The sequence below is a fragment of the Perna viridis genome, chromosome 9 (genome assembly GCF_037379345.1).
Source record: "Perna viridis isolate PV_CMFRI_1.1 ecotype Kerala chromosome 9, ASM3737934v1, whole genome shotgun sequence".
Lineage (NCBI taxonomy): Eukaryota > Metazoa > Mollusca > Bivalvia > Mytilida > Mytilidae > Perna > Perna viridis.
Genome location: NC_142453.1, coordinates 10,807,413 through 10,830,565, shown reverse-complemented (window position 1 = coordinate 10,830,565; position 23,153 = coordinate 10,807,413). Strand labels below are relative to the sequence as shown.

At 32.6% G+C, this 23,153-nt stretch overlaps 2 protein-coding genes across 6 annotated transcripts in view; one reads left to right on the top strand and one right to left on the bottom strand.

Moving 5' to 3' along the window:
* Window positions 1–2,741: 2,741 nt before the first annotated feature.
* The window catches only part of LOC148606667 (notchless protein homolog 1-like), a 46,360-nt gene continuing 25,948 nt past the window's right edge, over window positions 2,742–23,153 (bottom strand). For both annotated transcript variants that reach the window (XM_088544156.1, XM_088544157.1), the window contains 5 exons: window positions 12,092–12,138; window positions 11,113–11,315; window positions 10,190–10,349; window positions 8,731–8,801; window positions 2,742–2,814 (listed from right to left, as the gene is read on the bottom strand). In XM_088544156.1, coding sequence (XP_088400282.1) covers window positions 2,802–2,814; window positions 8,731–8,801; window positions 10,190–10,349; window positions 11,113–11,315; window positions 12,092–12,138 — 494 coding nt within the window. In that variant the 3' untranslated portion in view covers window positions 2,742–2,801. The remainder of the gene's footprint in view (window positions 2,815–8,730; window positions 8,802–10,189; window positions 10,350–11,112; window positions 11,316–12,091; window positions 12,139–23,153) is intronic.
* LOC148606669 (uncharacterized) lies at window positions 14,156–21,571 on the top strand. Of its 4 annotated transcripts, none has more exons than XM_088544159.1 (4): window positions 14,156–14,245; window positions 15,921–15,968; window positions 18,065–18,132; window positions 19,542–21,571. In XM_088544159.1, the coding sequence occupies exon 4, from the start codon at window positions 19,557–19,559 to the stop codon at window positions 20,856–20,858; it is 1,302 nt and encodes a 433-aa protein (XP_088400285.1). In that variant the 5' UTR covers window positions 14,156–14,245; window positions 15,921–15,968; window positions 18,065–18,132; window positions 19,542–19,556; the 3' UTR covers window positions 20,859–21,571. The 4 variants fall into 4 exon arrangements, with proteins under 4 accessions (XP_088400285.1, XP_088400287.1, XP_088400284.1 ...); XM_088544158.1 differs by lacking the exon at window positions 14,156–14,245 and adding an exon at window positions 14,891–15,152; XM_088544161.1 differs by lacking the exon at window positions 18,065–18,132 and having other exon boundaries at window positions 14,162–14,245.

Genomic DNA, 23,153 nt, shown 5'->3' with positions numbered 1-23,153 from the left:
GAGTGTGTATTCGATTTTTTCAAAAAGGGATTTGATTAAAATGAATCAAATTTTACCCTTTTATTAAAACACTGATAAAATCTTTCTAGAATTGTAATTACAGAATTCGGATTTTTTACTGATGTTATCTTTTCTTTATGAAACCAATTCAAAAAGTGTGAATAATGGACCAGGTTAAAAAGTACACGATTTGATCTTGATTTTACCGATTATCTCTACATTTTATGACAAGTTAGTCCCGAGAATAAATGTAATTCTGTTGAGCTCAATAAAACGGAAGACCACAATTAAGGCTGATCCCTTGCTTTTTGTTTATGATAAATCTACATGAGGAAATAAGTTCAATAGACATTATTTGCTTATTGATTTGATGTATGCCAATCTGGTAGTGACGTTGTTTTAAGGCAGTGGCTATTTTGCCGGCTTCCGGGAAAACAGTGAATCCTTCAAGTTGTTATTTTGCCGTCTCCCGGGAAAATAGTGGATCCTATAGGCTGTGTTATTTTGTCGTCTCCAGGAATAAAGTGGATCCAATAAGCTGTGTCATTTGCCGACTCCCTGGACAATAGTGGATTCTATAGGTTGTGTCATTTTGCCGTCTCCAGGGAAACTTTAGGCTGTGTTATTTTGCCGGTTCCGGGGAACATTGTAGTTCCTATAGGCTGCATCATTTTGCCGGTTCCGAGGAAAATAGTGGATCCTGTAGGCTGTGTCATTTTTTCGGTTCCGAGGGAAATAGTGGATCCTACAGACTGTGTCATTTTGCCGGTTCCGGGAAAAATAGTGGATCCTATAGGCTGTGCCATTTTGCGGTCTTCGGAGAAAATAGTGGATCTTATAAATTGTGTTATTTTGCCGGCATTAACTTTAAAATATTTTTAAGAGTTTATTAAAAAATGCATTTTAAATAAGAATACATTTTTCGGTAAGTATGACAGTTATAATAATTAAAAAAAAAAATAAATATTTTATTATTGGCCATAATTTGTCCATTATCTTTTGGGACCTTTCTTTTCCGGTTTGGTTTATTCCCTATGGTGAACTTCCTTCAATACAGAAAACGTTCATATAGTCAAGGATTTATACATGTTTAACTCTTTGATATAGCTCGTACGTTGAAAATGAATACACGGCAATTCATTGCAGAAAAAATAGAAACGAATGCTATGTTCGACAGTTACGATAATCTAAAATTAACTGCGGTAAAACATGTGCAGTTGTGGAAAAGGAATTCCTGGACTGTCAAATGCATGAAAACTAGAACTCAAAGTAAAAAAAATGTTTTCACTGTTTTTTTTTAAGACTTTCATTTTGTATCGATGCACATTTTTAAAGATCATGACGTATTTATATCTCAACGAGACGTACATTACTTTATACAATTGTATATTTATACAATTATATATATATATAATGAAATTATATGTATATATGTAATTGTTTTTTTTGCTTGTAAGGCAGTGACTTGTGTTTTGTGTGTTAAAAATATGTTGAAGACCATGATAAGAGTTCACTATCTATGTTTTGTCCATTGACTAGAGACTCTAAAGAGACTAAGAGTGGAAATCACTTAAGGAATGACTGTTATATTTTTTCGGTCTTTGAAGAAATAACCACAATCACGTGGTGCACACTAAATAACTTGCGTAGCAGTGCATCACGGGCATTGAGGTTATTTCAAATACATAAAAAAAAACACACAAAACAAAACCAAAAAATAATAATAACAATCATTTTTTTAATTTTAATATCAAAATTCAAGGAGTAAGTCATTAAAATGGTTGAAGTTGATGACGTCATATTCACATAACAAAATTTGGTCTATGAGATGATGAACAAATTTTTTTATCCAATCAGAAATCGTGTTACTTCTGAAATTAAATTATTTTATATCATTTTGAAGAAAAAGTAAACCAGTTAAAGAAGGTCTTATACTTAAATTATTCCAGCTATTGTATCATTTTAAGACCATCGATGTTAACAGTCCTACAAAGTTTCCAAACATTGATATTTGACGTTTCAGAAGACCATCGATGTTAACAGTCCTACAAAGTTTCCAAACATTGCTGTTTGACGTTTCAGAAGAGTCTATCTTTAAAAGTAGAAAAATTATAAAAAGAAAAAAAAAGAAACTTTAAATGGACAGTAACTCTTACAATTATCAACAGATTTATACGAAAATATCTCCACGGTTACATCATGCTGAATACTATTACCTAAGTCCCTATATAACTCCATATAACACAATAGATTTTTTCAGGGGGTCATATGATAACTCCATATAACACAATTTAGATTTTTACGGGGGTCATATTATAACTCCATATAACACGATAGATTTTTTCGGGGGGTCATATGATAACTCCGTATAACACCATTGATTTCTTCGGGGGGTCATATGATAACTCCATATAACACAACAGATTTTTTCTGGGGGGTCATATGACAAATCCATATAACAAAATAGATCTTTCTAAAACTGTAACTGATGAAAGGTCATGTCCATTTTATGATGGTGAATTAACCTCTTGAAGCTAACTGCTATAAAAAAATGTTAAAAATGGCATAAAGAGGGGAGCATAAAAGGGGAATAACTCTTAAAAAGGTTGTAAGATTTACTCGAAATTTGCAGGTATGATAGATCTTGTTCGACTGAGAAGCCTTCAAAAACTTCGCCACTTTGTATAGCTGGGCATAGAAATAATATTGTGGCTTCTAGAAGCCTTGCTTTCAGAGACAAATGACAGAATCTTAAAATTTATTTTAGATCTGCACTTTTTATTCCTCTATTGTTTATCTCTTCACTTTCTCCACCTGCAAGAATAAAAAATAAGATATAAATAAAAAGACAGCAGCTGTACAAAGTGTTTAAGTACATTTAAAAAAAATGGTAAATTAAGTGCTAATGTGACAATATTATGGGACAACCAATACCCAAAAGAGGCTGTGATATTTGTATAATTGTTCTAGTCCTGTTTTTTTTTAGCAGCTGGAACACTCAGTTTGAAAAAAAAGACAAACTTATAGGTACAAGGCTGAATACGGAGCTTCACGGAGCATATGTGATATGACAGTAGCCTGCTCTCTTCACTTTGAGCAAATAGGGACACAATATTAGTTTTCAACACACTTAAGTATAGAGACTTACAGTTCATAACAGATATAACGACGGGTTTGGACACGACATAGCACATAATTTGAAATTCAATTACAGGTGAAAAAGTGGACTAAAAATAAAAAAAAGTCTGATTTTTTGGGGTGTTGCACAATTTTGTATCCCTTTAACTCCATAATTTCAAAAGGAACACATTGACTTCTAAATCATTAAAATCCTATCAACATTAAATTTTTGTCATCAATTTTAATGATAACATCCATTTTCCCCCTATCAGCCCGTTTCTTCTGAAGGAATGGGGAAAAAATCTTGAAAAACTATTTATTGGGCCCCAGTCATGTCTGTAAGGATGATGAATTAAAATTTCAAAAATATCAAATACATTTTCTTAAAGTTCATGTAAATTAATTTAAGTTAACTGATTTCAACGACAACGGAAAAATACAACCTAAATTCTGTCTAGAATTTTGTCTGATACAATTCTAATATTATAAATGAATTATGACTGGACTGATTAATTTTTTTCATGATTACTTTTCAACCTCCTCTGTATGTATCAACATTCTTGGGAGAGCTGCTGTTCTTGATTTAAAGTTATTTTTAGCCCCACCCTGAGGAAATAACAACATGTACAATGTCCCCATTTTTTTCAGTTTCCAACAAACAATATAAAAAAAATTCTTCTTTCTGCATGTAAGATTATTATTCTGTACAATAGAAATAACCAAGTAGCCTCGACTGGCCTTCTGCGACTAGAAAAGTAAAATAATTCGACAGAGTATGGAAAATTAATATACATGTATATAGACCTGAAAAGAATTAATTGCCAGTACACCCCTACTATATCTAACGGTTAATTGACCCAATAACTTCCAACGTTCAGGAATTGAGAAGACAGAGGCTATGCCTGTTTATTTGACTACCTGAATGGGACATTTAAGTGGATAATGTGCCATTTTGATAAATTTCCCTGGCCTGGCGGAAAAGTGAACAACAGAATACACAACGGGCACATAGGTGCATGTATATGACAGACTTGAATGTGCCTGAATAAGTTTGGATGTGCTAATTGCACATGGTGCATGGGCTTCCCAATCCCTGTATATTGCTGCTTAATTGCAGAGAATCAGAATGCAGTAACAGCAATAATAAGGTGCTCTATAATATAAAACACAAGTAAATATGTGCTATCTTACGATGATTTACAACTCATTTCAGATGATGAAAGACTAATAACCTATAAAAAGATCTTTATCGATTTCACTCCTGGCTTAACACTGTCAACATGGGTTAATATCCCATTAAAAACTAATACGACAATTTCGGATCATTAATTATGTCTTCATGTTGCAACTCTGTAGCTATGTCATCAAAAAGCAATACATACATCGTAAAAAAGTCACACCTTTCTTTTTCAAATTATCTCATTAAAAACTAATACATATTTTTAGACTGTAAAACATTTGTTTCATTTTAACATAAAATCTGAGGCTTCAAAGAGTTTTAATAACACGCCTGGCCTCGCCATTGACCAAATAGGTCAGAGATTGGAAAAGGGAACATTATTTTGATCATCATAGTTTTTCCATCATATTTATGACATTAAGTGAAAATGAGTAAAAAGAAAGTGCAGTGAAAATTGTTATGAGAACAAGTCAACATTAACAAGACATTGCCCCTAACCGGTCTAATACCACTGCAGCCTGTTGAGCCCTGTACATTTGGGTATCAATGTGGACATACTGTTCATATTGAACACAATTTTTTTGACACACAATTTGCTGCCATTTCTAAAATACCCAACTCCAAACTGCAGCCAGTACTTTTTTGTTGTTGTTGACAACACAATAACAGAATATGACTGAAAAATCCTGCAAGTCACTGAGGATTTGCAAAAGAGTAATCATGGGAACCAAGGTTATAGCAATAATCAAAAGAATGTAATCCAGGTACAAAGAACATAAAAAAACTAAAATCATATAAAGTAACAAAAGCAAATGAGCAACTTGGACTCCACTAAAAATTGGGAGCATGGACCGGATACACCGGTACGGTAAGTGTCCTCTGCTTTTCTAGAAACACCCACTGAGTTGCTCATTAAAAGTCAAGTCTGGGGTAGATGAAAGAGGAAAGGAAAACTATGACATGTTGAACAAATCAGTTTTCATGGCGCAGATGGATACACTGTAGCAATCCACGAGTTCATGATGTGACCATAAAATTTTTGTAGTGATGGCTTAAATCTTGTAGCAACATAACCCTGCACCAGAAGCCAATTTGTTAGAATTCTAGTGCGATACAAAAAGTCTGTGTAGTCTCGGCTAGCTCTGGCATAACGTTTGATTTGTGATATGAACACTCCATACGCAGATGCTGAAGGGATGTTGCCACAGATGAAAGGAAAGTTGACAATTTTGAATGAAAAGTCATCATGTTTGTCTTTAAGTTTGGTCAACAGTTTTCCTTTACCACCAATTTCTAGGTGTAGGTCAAAATATGAGGCTGACTTCCCAGTGTCTGTAGTATCCTTTATCTTAAGTTCTTTGGGGTAGATGCAAACAATGCATAATGAATATGCTGTTCAGCTTTCAATATGGAGCTCATATAAACAATAAAACAACACTGTTCAAGACCATAAATATTGTCAGACATCTGACTACACTATCCCCAGCCTTAAAATTAGAGCTGGGCTCAACAAGAAGACATAAGTACATGAAGTCATTGTCCATGCATCCTTCAAAATGCAGATGAACTCAAACTCAACAGCTCTTTTATGCTCCAAAGAACAAGAAAAAGATGCAAATATGGAACATGGCCAACTTCCATTGGTGATATTGAATATGATACAAATATATGACTGATTTGAAGAGTGATGTCCCTTACCCTAGGTCAACCTCCTTAAATCAAAGGAGGTCATATAATAGCTTTGTATTCAAACAAAAAAAAAAGGTCAATTTTTACAACAAAACATCAAAGTAAGGGTCGTTATATAGTGCATAGCAGTAAACTTACATTATAAGACAGACACTGTCACTTCGTCTACTGACCAAAGACCAAAACATTAAGACATGTTCATAATAAAATAAGGACCAGCCATAAAAACTACAGGAAATTTCAATCACTGTCTTATTAAAAAGTACAGGACAAATTAAGAATTCAGTTGTTTCTATGAAGATGATAATTGAAGAATAAAATGTCAAGTGGACAATGAGATGAGTCAAATCATCTTATCTAATTTTGAACATTTAGCCTGGTAAAAGGCAACAAAAATAAAAACTTAGTTCCCAACTTTGTTACCAAATATTTCTCCCCTGCCAGATCTTTAAAAGGATTAATACCTAACCCATCAAAAGGGCAAAAGTGGAAATAAGAAACTTCTAAGAGTTAATAGAAGAAACTATATATCTTAACCATCTTTGATCACTCAGATTTGTTTACTTCAAGTCTGTTATAAAAAAGAAATAATTCATTGGAGAAAAGGACTTCAAAAGAAATGACACATCGAGGGAGAAAAAGTGACATTGTCAGAATAATAAAAATTAAGCTACTTTCATGTATATACTTAAAAGATATACTTCAATAACAACAACTGCATAGAGCCTTTTTGTATTATAGAGAAACTTATGAAAAATTTATCATATTTTTGTTAAATTTTCTAGAATGAAAAATTGAAGTCTGTTACATATATTCACGATTTTGGCACTTTAAACAGGATGCTCTAAGTTGCCTAAATGATTCTTATCAGCAAATAAGATAAGAAAAACAAGACACAGTCATTCCCCTGCAATACACACGGACACAACACCCACAGTAGGATCATCCTAGATACATCATTGTGATGTTATTTATAAAGGTTCAAACTTGTCATTCCTATTATCCTGGTGTCCTATCCAATTTTTCATTTCATGTTCCTTTTATCATCCATTTCATGTTTACTGCCCAGATATAGCTGAAATATTGCTGCTTGGGTGTTAAACACCAACAATCAATCCATTCTTCTGTAGGCAAATTATTGTCTGGACATCATGAAAATGTTTGTCAGTGGCCTGAATTCCTAAGTGATTCACGTCACATTTTAATCCAAGCCTTCCTTTTATATATTTAGTATGGCATCTTCTGGTATAATTTCATAAAGATCAATACACTGACTATGACAAAGACAACATGATATAATTATAGGATCATACATTTTTTGTCAGTGGTATAAAAAGAGATTTAAACTGGTGAAATACAATTAAAAGTAGGGAAAATTTTGTTAAAATAAAAAAGAAAATAATGGTTGCAGGCCAGGTTAAGTTTAACTTTAAAATATTAGAACAAACTTTTCAGAAAGTAGTTATTTTTTTTACAAAATATTTTACAAAATTATAGTCTATAGTGTTTGTGAATCTACCCTTTTGTATGGTTGGCAGTTCCAGTCCTTCAATAGCCTTTAAAGGTATATTTATATAATCTAATCCAAGTTAAAGTACTTGGTCAAAGTTTTTTGACAGAAGTCTGACAAATTTCCTGTTAACATAGTTTATTAAGTTTATTTTCTGAATCATTGCATCCTGTTCACATTTCTTTCATGTTACATCAATATCAGCATTGAAAGAAGGCATCTGATTGGTCATAGGTTGTTCAAGTTTTTTGAAAACTCAGATTGATAAAAACTTTATCAAAGTCAGTGAAAAGGACTTTGATGAAGTTTTTGTTGGAAAGGGCAAGATATATTAAGTATCCGGTTTGGCCGCTGAGTTGAAATTTCTTAATATAGTAATGAAATGATGACAATCTGTTGGGAACCTCATGCTGTAAATTGAAAATATGACAAAACAAGATTTTAATAATCATTCTGACCTAGAAATATTGTGAGGAATCTCATGAAAGAGGATATCCAACTTCAACTTAACTAAAATGATAAACATGTAATGTTAATTTGTGTAACAAGTTAAAAAACTATAGAAACATTCCTAAAATAGATGGTGATTGCAAGAGTTATTGTTTTTAATTTGATTGACTAAAGTAGGAGACGAATACACGTTTTTTTTTTAAAAATACAGATCTAAGGACTATTGTATGTAAAAATATAGCATATGTTGACCCAAAATAGCATTGTTTCTTTGATGGGTTTGTCTTCAACAAGTGCAATTGGCAGGGCCTGAATTTTATATGGACTGGTACTTAAATTATCTGCATGTCACTTTTCTACTCCAAGTACAAACCCTGCTGTATGGTAGATTATACTATACATAAAAAATTAAGGGGGCCAATTTCACCAGTAAATGTACTTTCACCTTAACATGATCAAAGACTCCTAAATATGCTCTTGACTGAAAAAAAAACTGTATCAAAGCACAGTAAAAAATATGTTAGGCAATACAACACAGACAAGAACAGGGATTGACACTAACAGTAGTCTGGTAGTCCTGTGCCACCCTAATTTTGGAGAGGACTACCTGAAAAATTTACATGGTAGTCCTATAGGCTATCTAAATTTTGCCTTATTTTTCATAAGATCTAAGACCAGAACCATCATAACCCCCTATGGACTACCTGTTTTACCTATGAAGTAATCCCTTTGACCACCAAACAAATTAAGTTAGTGTCAAACCCTGAAGAAGATAACTTACATTTTAAGAACTTTATCTTTACCACCACTTGCAACCCTTTGTCCATCTGGACTCCAATCTACTGCATATACCTAAAACATATATGGGTATAAAGTTACACTAATAATCATCATGCCTAAGAAAGAGTAATCAAGGGACCAAGATTCTAGCAGAAATAAAAGGAATGTAATCCAGGGACAAAAACCAGACATGGGAAACAGACAAACACAACAAAGAACATAAAGTAAGTAAAACAATACATACAAAGTAACAAGAGTAAATGAGTAACTCGGACTCTTCTAAAAACTGGGAGCATGGACCAGGTGCACTGGTAGGGTAAAAGTCCACTGCTATTGTAGAAACACATGCCAAGTTGCTCAAAAGTCAAGTCCTGGTAGACTAAAGAGGGAAAGAAAACTATGACACATTGAACAAATCAGTTTTCATTGTAGAGATACACCGTAATGATCCACGAGTTCATGACAATGATGATATAACTTTTGTAGTGATGACTTCAATCTTGTAGCAACATAACCCTGTTCCAGAAGAGTAATTGTAAGATGTCTAGCATGATACGAAAAGTCCGTGTAGTTACGGCAAGCTCTGGTATAATGCATGAGTTGTGATATGAAAACTCCATACGTAGGTGCTGAAGGGATGATGCCACAGATGAAAGGAAAGTTGACAATATGGAATGAAAAGTCATTGTGTTTGTCATATAGTTTGGTCAATAGTTTTCCCTTTACAATCTATCTCTAAGTGTACGTCAAGATATGAGGCTGAGAAAGTTTAAGAAAGTGTGAACTAGGAAAAATATGTTACAATTTCAGAAAAATCAGATAAGTTTTACTCAAGTTATCACAAATAAATGAAAGTTAATGGACACTTACAACACTGACAACAGGGTGATACCATTATACGACCAAAAAAAAATTTTTTTTGGGGGGTGAAAAAAAAAAACAGAAGAATATGACTCTTCTAGAAGCACTGCATTACAACATTATCTGAAAAAAGAGAATACCGGGATAGATAAGTTTTCTAATAATGTTAAAGAGTTATTAAATTAAGATACTGTCTATTAACATATATGTATATACCATTTGTAAGTAAAATAAAGAATATACCTACTTTGTCTGATAAAATATGAGTATAGAAATATGGTTGAAATTTATGGTTAATACAAAATGTTTTGGCTAATATAGAAACAATAAGAACATCTTTAGTATACCTGTTTGGAACAGTAAATATGAGAGATTCTCCCCCATTGACACTGTCTCATGTGGGAGAATTTTTTATACAAAAGCAAATGTTTTTATGTAAATATTCGATCATTTCATATTTTTCTCAGAAAATATAGTAATTTTAACCATAAGCCCCACAAATTTTATATCTTCAATTGGGAGATTCTTATTTTTTATTGGTTCTGTGGGAGGTTTAAAATGTATTTCTAAACAAATTCCAATAAATTTACATTTCATACCTCATCAGCATGGCCTGGCAAATCATGCAATATTGTTCGTTTTACAATATCCCAGAGTTTTAGTGTAGAATCAGAGCTCCCACTGCATAACAATCGACTGTCAGCAGACCATGCTACCTGGTAAACTCTGTTCACATGACCTCGTAATGTGGATAAAAATCTAAAAAAAACAAAATATAGGTCATGCTTTGCTATATTATTATACTGAGAAAGTAATTTTATTTGTGGATACTAATTTTTGTGGATTATGGAAGAAACCCAAATTTATGGATTCCTGAATTATTTTTTTTTTTTAAGTGTACACATTCAAAAGGAACCTCCTTTTCATAGGGAACCTAATTTTTTGGCTTTGCTTACCCATGAAAACCACGAAAATTAGTGCCTCGAGAATAATAGTACTTCCACAGTATGTCAATACTGTAAATGTATTCATTTTTTTTTTGTGTTCATGTACTCACTTTCATTATTTTCCCCACAGACAGAAAAGCTTGAAAAAAATGTGGTGTTAAATTGACATTTAACACTAAATAATGCTAATCATTTTTTAAAACTACAAAAATTGATAGCTGTCAATATGTTCACTTTACAGAATTGGCAAAAATAGCAAATAAGTTAATAAGTTTACAGAATATTTCTATAGCAAAGTGAAAAAAATCTTAAATTATTATCAGTTATCCATTTTTTATTTTTTTACTACAATAGAAATTCAATTGCACTAAGAAGACTACAAAACATACATATTCCAACATACTTTGTTGAATTATCTCCCTTACACCATATACACACACTAATTTAAAGACCTACAAGACATGAAATTACCTAATCCTGTTGGTATCATGTAACACAGCAACAATGTTTCAATAAATATGTCTAACTAAGTCTAAATAAAATCTACAGATAAAAATGTCTGTATGTCAACTCACTTCCCAGTCTTTCCATCCCATATTTTCACAGATTTATCAAAAGATGCGCTGGCAATCAGTCGTGTGTCAGGAGAAAATCTGACGTCATTTATAAGCTGCTGGTGCCCTGTCATTCTACAGACTGGTTTCTTATCATCCTCTGGATTCCACAGGTATAAGGTGAAGTCATCAGAACCAGATACCATTCTCTCTGGTAATGATCCCTAAAAGAACTAGAGATACTGCAAGCAGCTCACAAAGAGAATAATCCTCACTTCAAATATGACTTAAAAATACAACCTGGAAGTTAATTATCTCCCATTAGGAGTCCTTCCACAGAAGCTATATTCCGTCATGCACTTCTACATATTGTATCCAACCTTCCTATAGAAATTTCATAAAGTTCTCTGGAGCAGTTGCCCTTATAAAGGTCCTTCAGTTTTATTACCTCCATTTGGAGTCCTCTGACAGTTACTGTATTTTTTATGCAAATTACCCAACCTTTCTATAAAATTTCATCAAAATCCCTTTAGTGCAGGAGTTGTGATGACAATGTTTAACATGAAAAAACCTCAAATGGATATTCTTTCTTTTTAAGTCCTCTGACAGTAATTACATTCCTTCATGCACATCTTCATATGATGCCAACCTTTGCATAAAATTTTATCAAAATCTTGAGAACAATTTTAGAGGAGTTGGGCTGATGAGGTTTTAACATGTAAAACATAAGTTGACTTATCTCCCTTAAAGTCCTCTGACAGTCACTATATTCCTTCATGCACATCTACATGTGATGCCTAACCTTCCCATAATGTTTTCATAAAAATCCTTGGAGCAGTTGCACAAATATAAAATGTGTTCAGAGGGAAAAAAAACAGGATGATTCCTATATACAGTTGTACCCCTAAACTGTTTATAAAATGTTCAAAGGGAGATAACCTAGTGTGCCTTAGGTGCAGAAATAAACATGGATCAGGACAAAAATGTTTAAGTTGTATACCTTAACTGTATCATATCTCTCCTGTGCCCGTTTCTTTAATTCCTCAACTGAAATGAAAAAATGTATACTAGTACATAATATTCACTGGCATGTCAGTACAGAGTTTTAACCTTAACTTTTGGCTTGGTAGCTCACAGCTTAAATTTCTGGTGGCCAATATATAAAGTTCTTTAAAATCACAGTAGAAATTCTAGTAGCCCACATCAAGTTTTATGGCCACTGGCTAGTTGACCCCCGCCATTTCACCCTTGTATAGATACAGTAAAAGCTGTAACAACCAAACCTAAAATAAACCAGACACAAGTGCAGCTAATGGAATTTTAGAAAAGGAGGTGTTGGCTATAGTTCAGACAGATTGGCAGATGTTTTGGGGGTTGGGTGGGGGTAAGACTAAATTTATCATGCAAGAAAGAAGAGGTTTGTTTTCGTTTTGTTAAATATTTTTGGCCAAGATACAGCAGAAAATTCACAAAATTAAAATTAAATAAAAAGAAACCCTTCTACACTGAGGAATTCCTGGTCATTCATTAAAGACCAATGGGCGGCCTTGGGCTGACATTTTCACTCTCAATGACTCAAGTCATATTGCTATTTTACTTTGAAACATTTCCATGTTTCTTTTACAGAAGTTTTGGCTATAAAGTAATATTGTAGACACAAACTAGAAGCCCTGTTTATCACAGGAGCCCCCTCCTCATTTGTTAGTAGTGATTTTTTTTTAAGTAAATCAAATGTGTCTGTAAGACACTAATGATGCCCCCACTCGCTAGATTTGCCAAATTAGGAACATGTTTATTTTTGTATGAAGACATGGTTTGCAGATTCAGAAATCCTTCCGAGACTTATGTTACTCATGGTCTGAGGATCAATTAGGGGATCAGGAATTCCTAAATATATGCATATCTACATATTGTATCCTGGCCAAATAGTGACATGAAATTCTGTTTGGTAGTGTCAAGGCTAAATGTGATGAGAAAAAGAGGAGCGATGGACGTATTAATGGACACATAAAAAATGTTAATACCCCCCATAACAAATCCCTAACTTTGTTACTTGGGATATATTTCTGACAAAAATAACATAGTTTAACTATCACCCAGTTCCATAATATTTCATGAAAATCAAGATCCTATGACCTTGCACACCATCATTATGTGAAGAAACATCCTGCAAAAAATATTTAGATATAGTTCAAAAACTACAGAAAGAGATAGCCATACAAGCCGTATAGCCCTGTTTCTGATGACAATAAGTAAGTTTAACTTTCACCAATATCTGTAATATTTCATGAAAATCAAATCCTTTGACCCTGCACACTTTCATCATGTGTAGAAATATCCTGTAAAATATTTTAGACGTAGTTAAAAAACTGTATGAGGAGATAGGCCGACAGGCCAAGATCCATATATTTCTGAGTAAAATGACAAAGTGTAACTATCACCAATTTCCGTAAAATTTCACAAAAATCAAAATCCTTTGGCCCCGCACACCTTCATTATAAGTAGAAATATCCTGTAAAATATTTTAGATGTAGTTCAAAAACTGTATGAGGAGATAGCTGTACAAGCAACGATCATGTGTAATCATGAAGGATAGACAGACAGATGTAAATTAATATGCCCCCCCCCCCCCCCCCGACAGTTTGTGGTGGGGGCATAAAAAACCAGATCAATTAATATTTTCTGAAAAATTTCCAAAGCAACTGTATAGAGCTTATTTTGTTTACAGAAATAGGAATGTCCTAATCACTGAATTGGTCAATAATATAGGGGGAGGGTAGACCATATTACACAAAAAAGGAAATAAATTATCATGTTTTATGACTATTAGAACAGAAATATACATCATTAGTGGACATGTCAATCATATGATATGAACACAAACAAGAGGCCCTCAGGAGGGTTACTCATGAATTAATTTGCCAATTAATGCCCCCTGGTCTCCCTTTTACTGTTATATCTAATATGTTTTAAAATTTACCTATTCATTAGGAAAAAAAATACTTGCATGAAATACAATGACTAATTACTGGATAATTATTTTCCCCAATTTCCCCCCTGAGTAATAATTTGTCATCATTAACTTTTAGAAGAATGATTATCTTGTATGGAATATTTACGAGATCATATATAATGATGTCCATACCAAAATAAGGTAAATCTTCAAGTTTTCTTTTGATTTTTCTATTTGAAATGTACTGCTTTTTTAAACCTAATGTAGAGGTATTAGAACATGTTTTAGTCAACTTCAATATTTAGTTTTTAAATTGGAAAACATTATGTTAAAAGGGCATCATCTTATAACATGACTGAAATCAATACAAAATTGTAAACAGGGAAAAAAATGATGGATAAAAAATCTATGAAATTTGTAAAATGCTTAAGTGAAATGGTTGAGTAATTAGGATAGACAATGTCAGTATAAAACACCAAACACTATTTTCACAAGGTATTGGACAAGGACAATTAACTGGACACAATTGTTGAGTTCTAAATATTTACAAGTAATTTTTACAGCTAATTTTCAGAATGGAATAAAAATAAAAATAAAATAAAGGCAAAAAATTCAAAATTTTAATCAAGCGTCCGTCCCTCCCTCACTCAATTTATTACACAGATGTATTTTCTAAATGAAAAGTACCACAATGAACCAATTAGCTCATAATCTGGATTTATCCCAAAATTTTCCATTACAATTTGTGATCAACAAAAGCAGATCAAAAAGAATTTCTCATCATTAACCAACCAACATTCAAAACTTGCCAAATATCTGAATTACCTCACTAAACAGTTGCAATGTTGCATAACGTACAAAAGTTTACATACTATGAAAAAATCATCAAAAATAATCTAAAATTTATAGACAGATAGTAATTATTCCACCTTGTATATATTATTGATTGCTTGGAAACATATTAAACAGTTAATCAACAGTGTTCACACATTCCTGCAATCTGGTTTTAAATAGATAGCTAGGGAGAGATGGTTTTTATTAGATTTTATCCAGAATAAATAATCTAGTGAGTTTCCTGCTAGATAACATGTGATTTATAACATCCAAGGTAAGAGGCTTTTCATTACTTTTAGGTAAAAAGTAGCCTAAAGGTCCCTTTGTAATTCCTCTAACAACGATTTTATTTTTTAGAAGTTTTTTCAGTGATAAAAAGGAACCATAAAATATCCTTATTGAAGACAAAGGGCTAGTGTTTGGATGAACTGGCACCCCCCATCAAAAAAAGGGGGAAAAAAAATTTAATTTGATAATGTTAAAATTTACATACTTACAATAAAATGTCACCTAATAAGATCACATATTAAACTGATTTTTTAACCAGAATAATTCCTTATTGAAAATAGAATTCACAATGTTAGGATGAACAAACAAACCATCCCACTACCCCACAAAAAGAAAACAACAAAAATAAAAAAAATGTCTTGGTCAATATTTAAATTTCATATAACATGATGTTCTTTATATTTACATCCATGCATCATACATTAGGTGTATCCAGGAGGCTGGCCCTCTTATCAATTTGCAAAAATGAAAATAGCGTATTTTTGGGTGTAAATCCATGCATTAAAATGTGCTTACCATGGATTTGTTTTGGGGGCCCTTTGGTGCCCCCACTTAGATGGTTCTCTGTATCTGCCATTGTACATACATGTATATATGTAATAATACCAAATTAGGTATTGTACAATACAATGAACAATCAACTGATGTTTTGTAAAATTAAAGTACCTGTTGCTATTTATAAATTCCTGTCATTGTTAACAACAATAATACTGTTAGTTAATTAACATTTAATGTTATACTTTCCTTTTTACAGGATATCTATTTTATGTCATTAAAGCCAAGTTTTTGACATACACAGAAGGTAGGATAATTTGACTATATCTTATAATTTAAACGACCAAAAACAGAGAGCCTTCATTTGTATCAATGTCAAGTAAGACTTCATATTCAAGTTTTCAGAATAATTAAGAAATAAACCATTGAAACTCCATTTTTGACAGATTTACCACAAACTTGCCACTTATGTTGTGTTATTTCACCCAATTGATAGCAAGTGGTAAAAATATCAACATACATGGGCAGCCCATGGTAAAACAATGAAGTTTCCATGATTTATTTCAATTCTTATAGGACTGCAGGTTTCTTTATATTTTTTAAGAAGATAATGTACGAAATGGTGATCGTTATGGAATGGACCACAATACTGTTGTGACATTAGTAAAAGTAGATGAAACTTACCTATGATGTAGGAAATAAGACTGTTGTACTTTTATGACTTCGGTCATATGTTAATCTTAGCTTTGGTCTAAAAAGCTTTGAACCATGTCAAATTAGAATTACAGGTTAGCTACCTGTCTAGAGTGCATAACCGAATATGATAATTAGTCCCAGGTAGAACTAGGGTAAGGGACAAAACTCTTAATAATCATTGAAACGTGTATTCAGGGTTTTTTTTTTTCAATATCATGTAAGCATCAAAGTAACTTGGATTTATTTAATTCTTTTTCAAATGAAAGCTTGAAAGATTTTGGTGAAATTGATTATGATACAAACACATCACTGATTTCAAGAGTTATGCCCCTTACCTTAGGTCTACTTCCTTGAATGTAAAAATAATGAATACACTGATAACAGATGGTACACAAATATTGACAACAGCAATGCTATCTTAATGACAACTAACTGACAAGAAGAAAAGGACCCCCCCCACCAATGCAAAAGTCAGACTAGATAAATTGATGCACCTGCACTCCATATAGACATAATTTTTCAGCCAAAACACTTTAAGTAGAGCTATCCTAGATGCAAATTTTCTTCCCCCTCCCCTTCATGAAAGATTTGCCTACTGACAAATAAGGCAACACAATACATTAACAACTTCTCACTGAACTGCTAAACTGTATAGTAGGTTTTCTGATCAAACCTTCAAAAACATATGCACATACATGAAGAACACATACAGATGAAAATATTTCTGTAAGTGTTATACAGCCCAACCTTTCTACACCTGAATCCCTGAGATAGACCTAGAGTAAGGAACACAACTCTTACAAATCATTGGACCTATTTTATTCAGCATTTTATATCATTCTCATGTAAGCATCAAAGTAACTTGGACTCAATTCTGTTTAATATGAAAGCTTGATAGGCTCTGGTGAAATTGATTGATTGATTGTTGGGGTTTAAAGCCTGAGCAGCAATATTTCAGCTATATTCGGTGATGAACATGAAATGGATTTGGTGAAATTGAATATGATACAAAATATCACTGATTTCAATAGTAACGTTTAGTCTGGTTTAGACAAGTGTTCAGTTTTCCAAGGTTCAAATTACATATAAACTGATATGAACAGATATTTACAAGTGTCTGATTTAGGCAAGTTTTCGGATTATTCAGGATTTTCTTTAGGCAAGTTTAACTGTATTTGAAATTCACTATGCTTCTTTGGATCAAAATCAACACAAAAATTCTGATGTTTATCAGTTGACCAAGCATTTTAAGTGAATGTGCAAACACCTATGGGACTGAAGGAAGGCAGGCAATGGTATACCAATATGCCTTAAGTTGCTGGTTCATTAATGAAACATCAGTCTACACTTCTGAGTGCTTCAATATAATTTTTAATTTGAATTCCACTATTATTATAAAATTTGTTCTCACCTTAAACACACATATTGTCTAACAAACTTAAAATTATAATAGATAAGCGACCATTAAATATGTCTTGCTGTTTTATAGCCACGGATACAAAACATTTACATGTACTCTATGGTTGACCAAAATAATAATACATGTCATTGTTGGGTCACTTCTCCTACTAAGTAGCATCCACAGGACAATGGATACAAATCTTCTATAAATATAAAAGGAAGTGATACATATGATAAAATCCATAGCACACAAGTCTGTGTTTCCTATTCAACTTGAAAGTTTTTAAAGAGCTTTTGTTTTTACAGAGAGAGGAACATCAAAAGCATTATTTGGATGCACAAATAAACATTATAACAGAAACAAAGATAGAAATGTATGTTACCTAATTGTCACCATTTGAAGAAATTAGAATGAATGAAATCATTAAGTATAAATGTTTGTAAGAATCAGGCAAAATGGGAAAAATCAGAAACATGCATATCAAAACCCCACCGATCTGATAATGTGATATCACTCAAAGATACTCTTTTTGAAAAAAATACTTTCTATATTTGAAAAGACCATCATTTGATCTCTGCATCACAGTCTATGCTCAGAAATTTTTCAATAGAATGTTAGAAAAATGAGGTTTTTGACAAAGTTATTTACCCTTGAAATGTTCATTTTCAGTGCTTTTCAATGAAATTTAGTGGTCCAGCATGATATGGAAAACCTTGTTTGTTTCCCTCAATTCTGATGGTACAAATAGTCAAATTACACTATCAAAATGATGGTTTTTTTTTTCATACCATGTTTCACTGATTGCCTGATTCTAACATGGATGGATATTAAAGTGATTTTGCTATTTGAAAAAAAAGAAGAATAAAAATCTGAAAGGAATAAATAGAAAAGATTAAACATTACAGATTTTCATTTGTATGTTTATCTATATATATCTGTGTACCCAAAATATTATATGGATAATTTGAAAAAATGATTTATCAATCTCTCTTCTTCCACGAGTACTTCAGTGTAAGCTATATTTGAAAAATATAACGGATGAAATAGTTTATGATACTGCAGGTTAAGTAGAAATGAAAATTAGCCTACAGCTAAGCTTTCTACTATAGAAATAAAAGATGTTGAATACTCTACTGCATAACATCCTCTCCTGGTTCACTTTTCATTTATGAGTAACGTCAAAAACAGGAAACAGGTAACAAATTTGAAAGTGCCCTCGCTGACCACCACACTCAAAAGATTGCTGAAAAAAAGTCAACTATTTTGGACAAATTTGCATGTTTTATTTACAAAATGTGGTTGCAGGATAAAAAAACAATACATGAACATTGTCATCAATATATTAATATGTACTCACTAGTCAGCTCAGTAACCCTCCTGATATGACTATTTCTAATGCTCGTCAAATAAATTTGATATTTTTCGGCAATATACATGTATTGTATTTGTAGAGTTTGGCATTATTGGAGGCAACCAACCAGTCCATATATTACATTGTGACCCTGAGCATCATAATTCCTTCAGTTACAGTGGATTTCTGATTAAGGGAGGGGTCACTGTAAGGAAAATTTAATTAATATGAAACAGAATGAACCTTCCTTTTTAAGGTTGGAATGTTTGAGATGCACACAAACAAAACCAAAGAAGACTGATAACATGTTGGACCTTCATCTCTGTCAAATCCGTTATCTAAAAGGTGCACATCAAAAGACATGAGCTTTGGCATGGAAAACTAAATCAGCTGATGCAGCCAAAATTAAATCATTTTCTTTGCTGTTTCAGATCATACGGACGAAGATGGGCTGCATGTCAACATTGAAGCGGAACCTTTGTGTTCAAGTTTTTGTCTTCTTAATCATATTCATTGTAGACTTTGCCGACCTGCTCAGTGATTGGTTGTTTTTTAATGATATGCGTCTACAAGAAAAAGGCCTTGTCTTTGGACCTATTGAGAAGAAGCTCCTTTATGTTCTATTGGCATTTTCTTGTGTGGGAGTTATAACATTTTTCGTAGAAATTCTAAATTTTGGACGTGAGATATTTCAACCTGATGAAGAAGGATGGATTGATGTAGATTACTTATCTACAGTAGTTGTGTGGTTTGAGGAAATTCCACAAATTGCAATAAGTGTCATCATAGCAGCATGTCGTGAGGAAGGAGTTAGCATATTTCAAATATCAAAGGCATCAATTGTCATAGTTGGATGTTTAGGTCGGCTTTTTATAGCCATCATCAGGTTCTGTTTACGGAAGAGAAGGGGAGAATACCACAGCAAGCAATCATTTAAGTGTTGTTCTGGGTTCCTTCTGTTTGGCTTAATTCTATCTTTGATTGGATCATCTCTTGTTTTCGTCTTCTCACACATTGTCCGAGATGGTAGTGAAATCACACTCCAGAAGCCAAAAGAGTTCATTCTTAATCAGAGGGACACATCTAAATATTATCCTCACGTTGGAATATTCCTCAACAGTAACGACTTGCGCAATGGTTTAGATCAAGTTTTTCAGAGAGATCAATGGATCAAATTAATGAGCCTTACAGGCTTGGAGAAGAGTCCACGACCAGCTCAAAAAATCAGATACTCAAAGAGTGGAAACATGAAAATTCAGATAACAACATCTTTGAGCCAAGATTATGGCCCAGCAACGAAACAGACTCTCAGAACAGAGTGCTATAATGAAACAAATGGGTGGTTTGTATCAAACACCACTGTCTGCCAAAATCTATTTGGTACAAATGAGGCCACTGCAGAGACAGTCATTTATTTCAATTTTGAATCACAATCCACTCACCTGATAATGGGAGATGTCAAGTATAACACGAGATACACATTAAATGGTGAATGCTACAATGATCCAAGCATTAATAATAGCAAGCTGGATTTGAAATACTTTAAGACAGTGGAAGACACTGAAGATAGATACCATTTACTTTTACCCAATGGCAAAGTGTTCAAAACTTTGTTCAAATTCTATACATTAGAAAATCTTATTCCCATCAAGTCTGCATGGAAAACTGGATTTTTAAGTTGTGAAAGCTCAGGCAGTGATGCTCCACACTGGGACACTTCTATCAAAGTTAAATGTTTCAACTCATAAACTTAAAGTTACTCGGTACTCATGTACTCAATCAAGGAAATCCATAAACCTTTAACTGCAAAATCACTTGAATGTATGATTTGTTAAAGATTTAACAAACTTAATTTAATTTATAACAATTTATAAATTTTTTTGTACCAGTTCTCCAGTTAAATAATGAAGAAATACAGGTATATCTGGGAAATCCAGAATCTTGTAAAATTTTAAAAAAATCATTTTGAGCATGATCAAAGAGGATCATCAAAGTTGAAACTTAAAGGTGTTGGTCCGGTGAGGGCAAAATTTGGCCACAAATTCGAAGTCTATCTGAAGACAATTTAATGATGTTTCTCCAACTCTTTAATGCATTCTGTAGTTGATTTAATCGGTTTATGGTTATCATGTGAACAAATACAGTTATATATGCCATTAAAACTTGGCTGAAATTGGAAGAATCTATTAAAAATGCTGGAAAACACCAGTTTTTGTGATTTTTTTTTCACCCTTTAACAATGGCCGCATACCTATTCATTCTCATGCTTAACATATTTTGTGAATAGTTGTCAATTACAACTCTAGTGAAAATATCTTGAGTGAACAAATATGTGGCCACTTCTGTTCCACTCAAAAACTAACTTAAAAATTGCAGAAATACATGTTTCAAAAGTTTAAGGTTTTCGTAAAAGTTACATTAATGCATACTGTTATTTCTGTAATAAATATTGTCAAAAACAGCTTTTACTTGGTGTTTGTGTCCAATTTAATATACTACAACAACCTAAAAAAAAATCAGCTTTAATCAAATTTTTAAAAATGCACAAATAAAGAGGTCAAAAAAGGGTCCTTACCGCACTTTCTCCTGTAACAACAATTCTCATGTAGCATGGAACACAATCCACTGCAGACTAGAAGTGCTTATCTTGATTAATAGGTATTTTTTCACCTGTAAAACTTATTTTTTCAGAAATTTCTCAAAAAAAATAAAAAAAAAATACTTTACCCTTAAAAGAGATTGCAACTTGATTTAATTTAAAAGTACCAGTCCAAGAGAGTCTTAAATCAACTTTTTGTAAAAAATTTATGATTCTTATAAAGGAACCAGCATACATAACCGTTGAATGTTATACCATTCAGAATGATGTTTGCATATCACTTTGCCATATTCGTGAAAAAATTGGACCGGAAATAAAAAAACAAGGTTGACCTATTGACCTGTGACAAATGACATATCTCAGATCATAAGAAATTCACTTCTAAGATTTGAAATTTTCTTCCTCCAAATTAAAGATATGAACCATACTATGAGGTTACGAATACAATGGGGTATATTTTCATTGAGATTCATACACTTTCACTTAAGATATTGTCTGAAAACTAGAAAAAAGCTTGCATTGTTCAACTTTTTGGCCACTAAATCATAGACAGTTCAAGCCCTCACCTCCAAATTCATTCCCTACCTTTCTACTGTAGTATGACACATTGAGATCCATACACTTTCACTCAAGTCATTGTCCAGAAACCAGAAAAATGCATCTAACAGAATCCTTTTTTGTCCCCTCACTATTTTAGAAATAACATGTCACACTGCGGTAAAATTTTGTTGAAATCCAAAAATTATTCAAGATATTGTCCAGAAACCAAATATTATCTACAGATGCCAGACAACAACATATTATCAAATATTAAAATTCTAACTGATTGAAAATACTTTCTAAATGTCTCAAAATGGTAAAATTCATAACAAAAATCAATAACATATAGTTTTATTTTTCTTCCTCAATTGAACAAAGATGGTCACTAAAAGCCTTCTTTAGACTTTATTAACTATTACAATCATTCACCGGAAAACAACTCTCACTGGAGAAAACAAGATGTTAGGGAAAATGGTTTATATTTCTTATGTTAGAGATTACCCCACTAAATTATTTGTTCTTTCAACATTTATTGCTATTGCCTTCCAAAATGTGCCAATAACATATTCTAAAATGTTTTTAAAATGGCCATGTGCATGTAGAGGATGTCTTTTATCTTCCACAAAGGGCTATGTCAGTTTATATAAAATAAAGCCCTAAAAATAATAAAATGCTTTACTTAAATAAAAATGGTCCTGTGTATTTAGGGGGAAAGGTTTTGATTCACGAAAGGGTTTGTTCACTTTATATAAAATTTAGCTTTAAAATAAACCAAAGTCAATCAAAACCCTTTTGCAGTTTCATACAATGGAAACCTTAATGCAAAATGGAGCCAAAATTAATACACACAAATATGTGTCACTTGACAGAATCTTCAAAATTCAGGAGCTGTAGAAATTGTTAC

Excerpts from the sequence above, each read along its gene's own strand:
- LOC148606669 (XM_088544159.1), top strand. The coding sequence starts at position 19,557 with ATGGGCTGCATGTCAACATTGAAGCGGAACCTTTGTGTTCAAGTTTTT.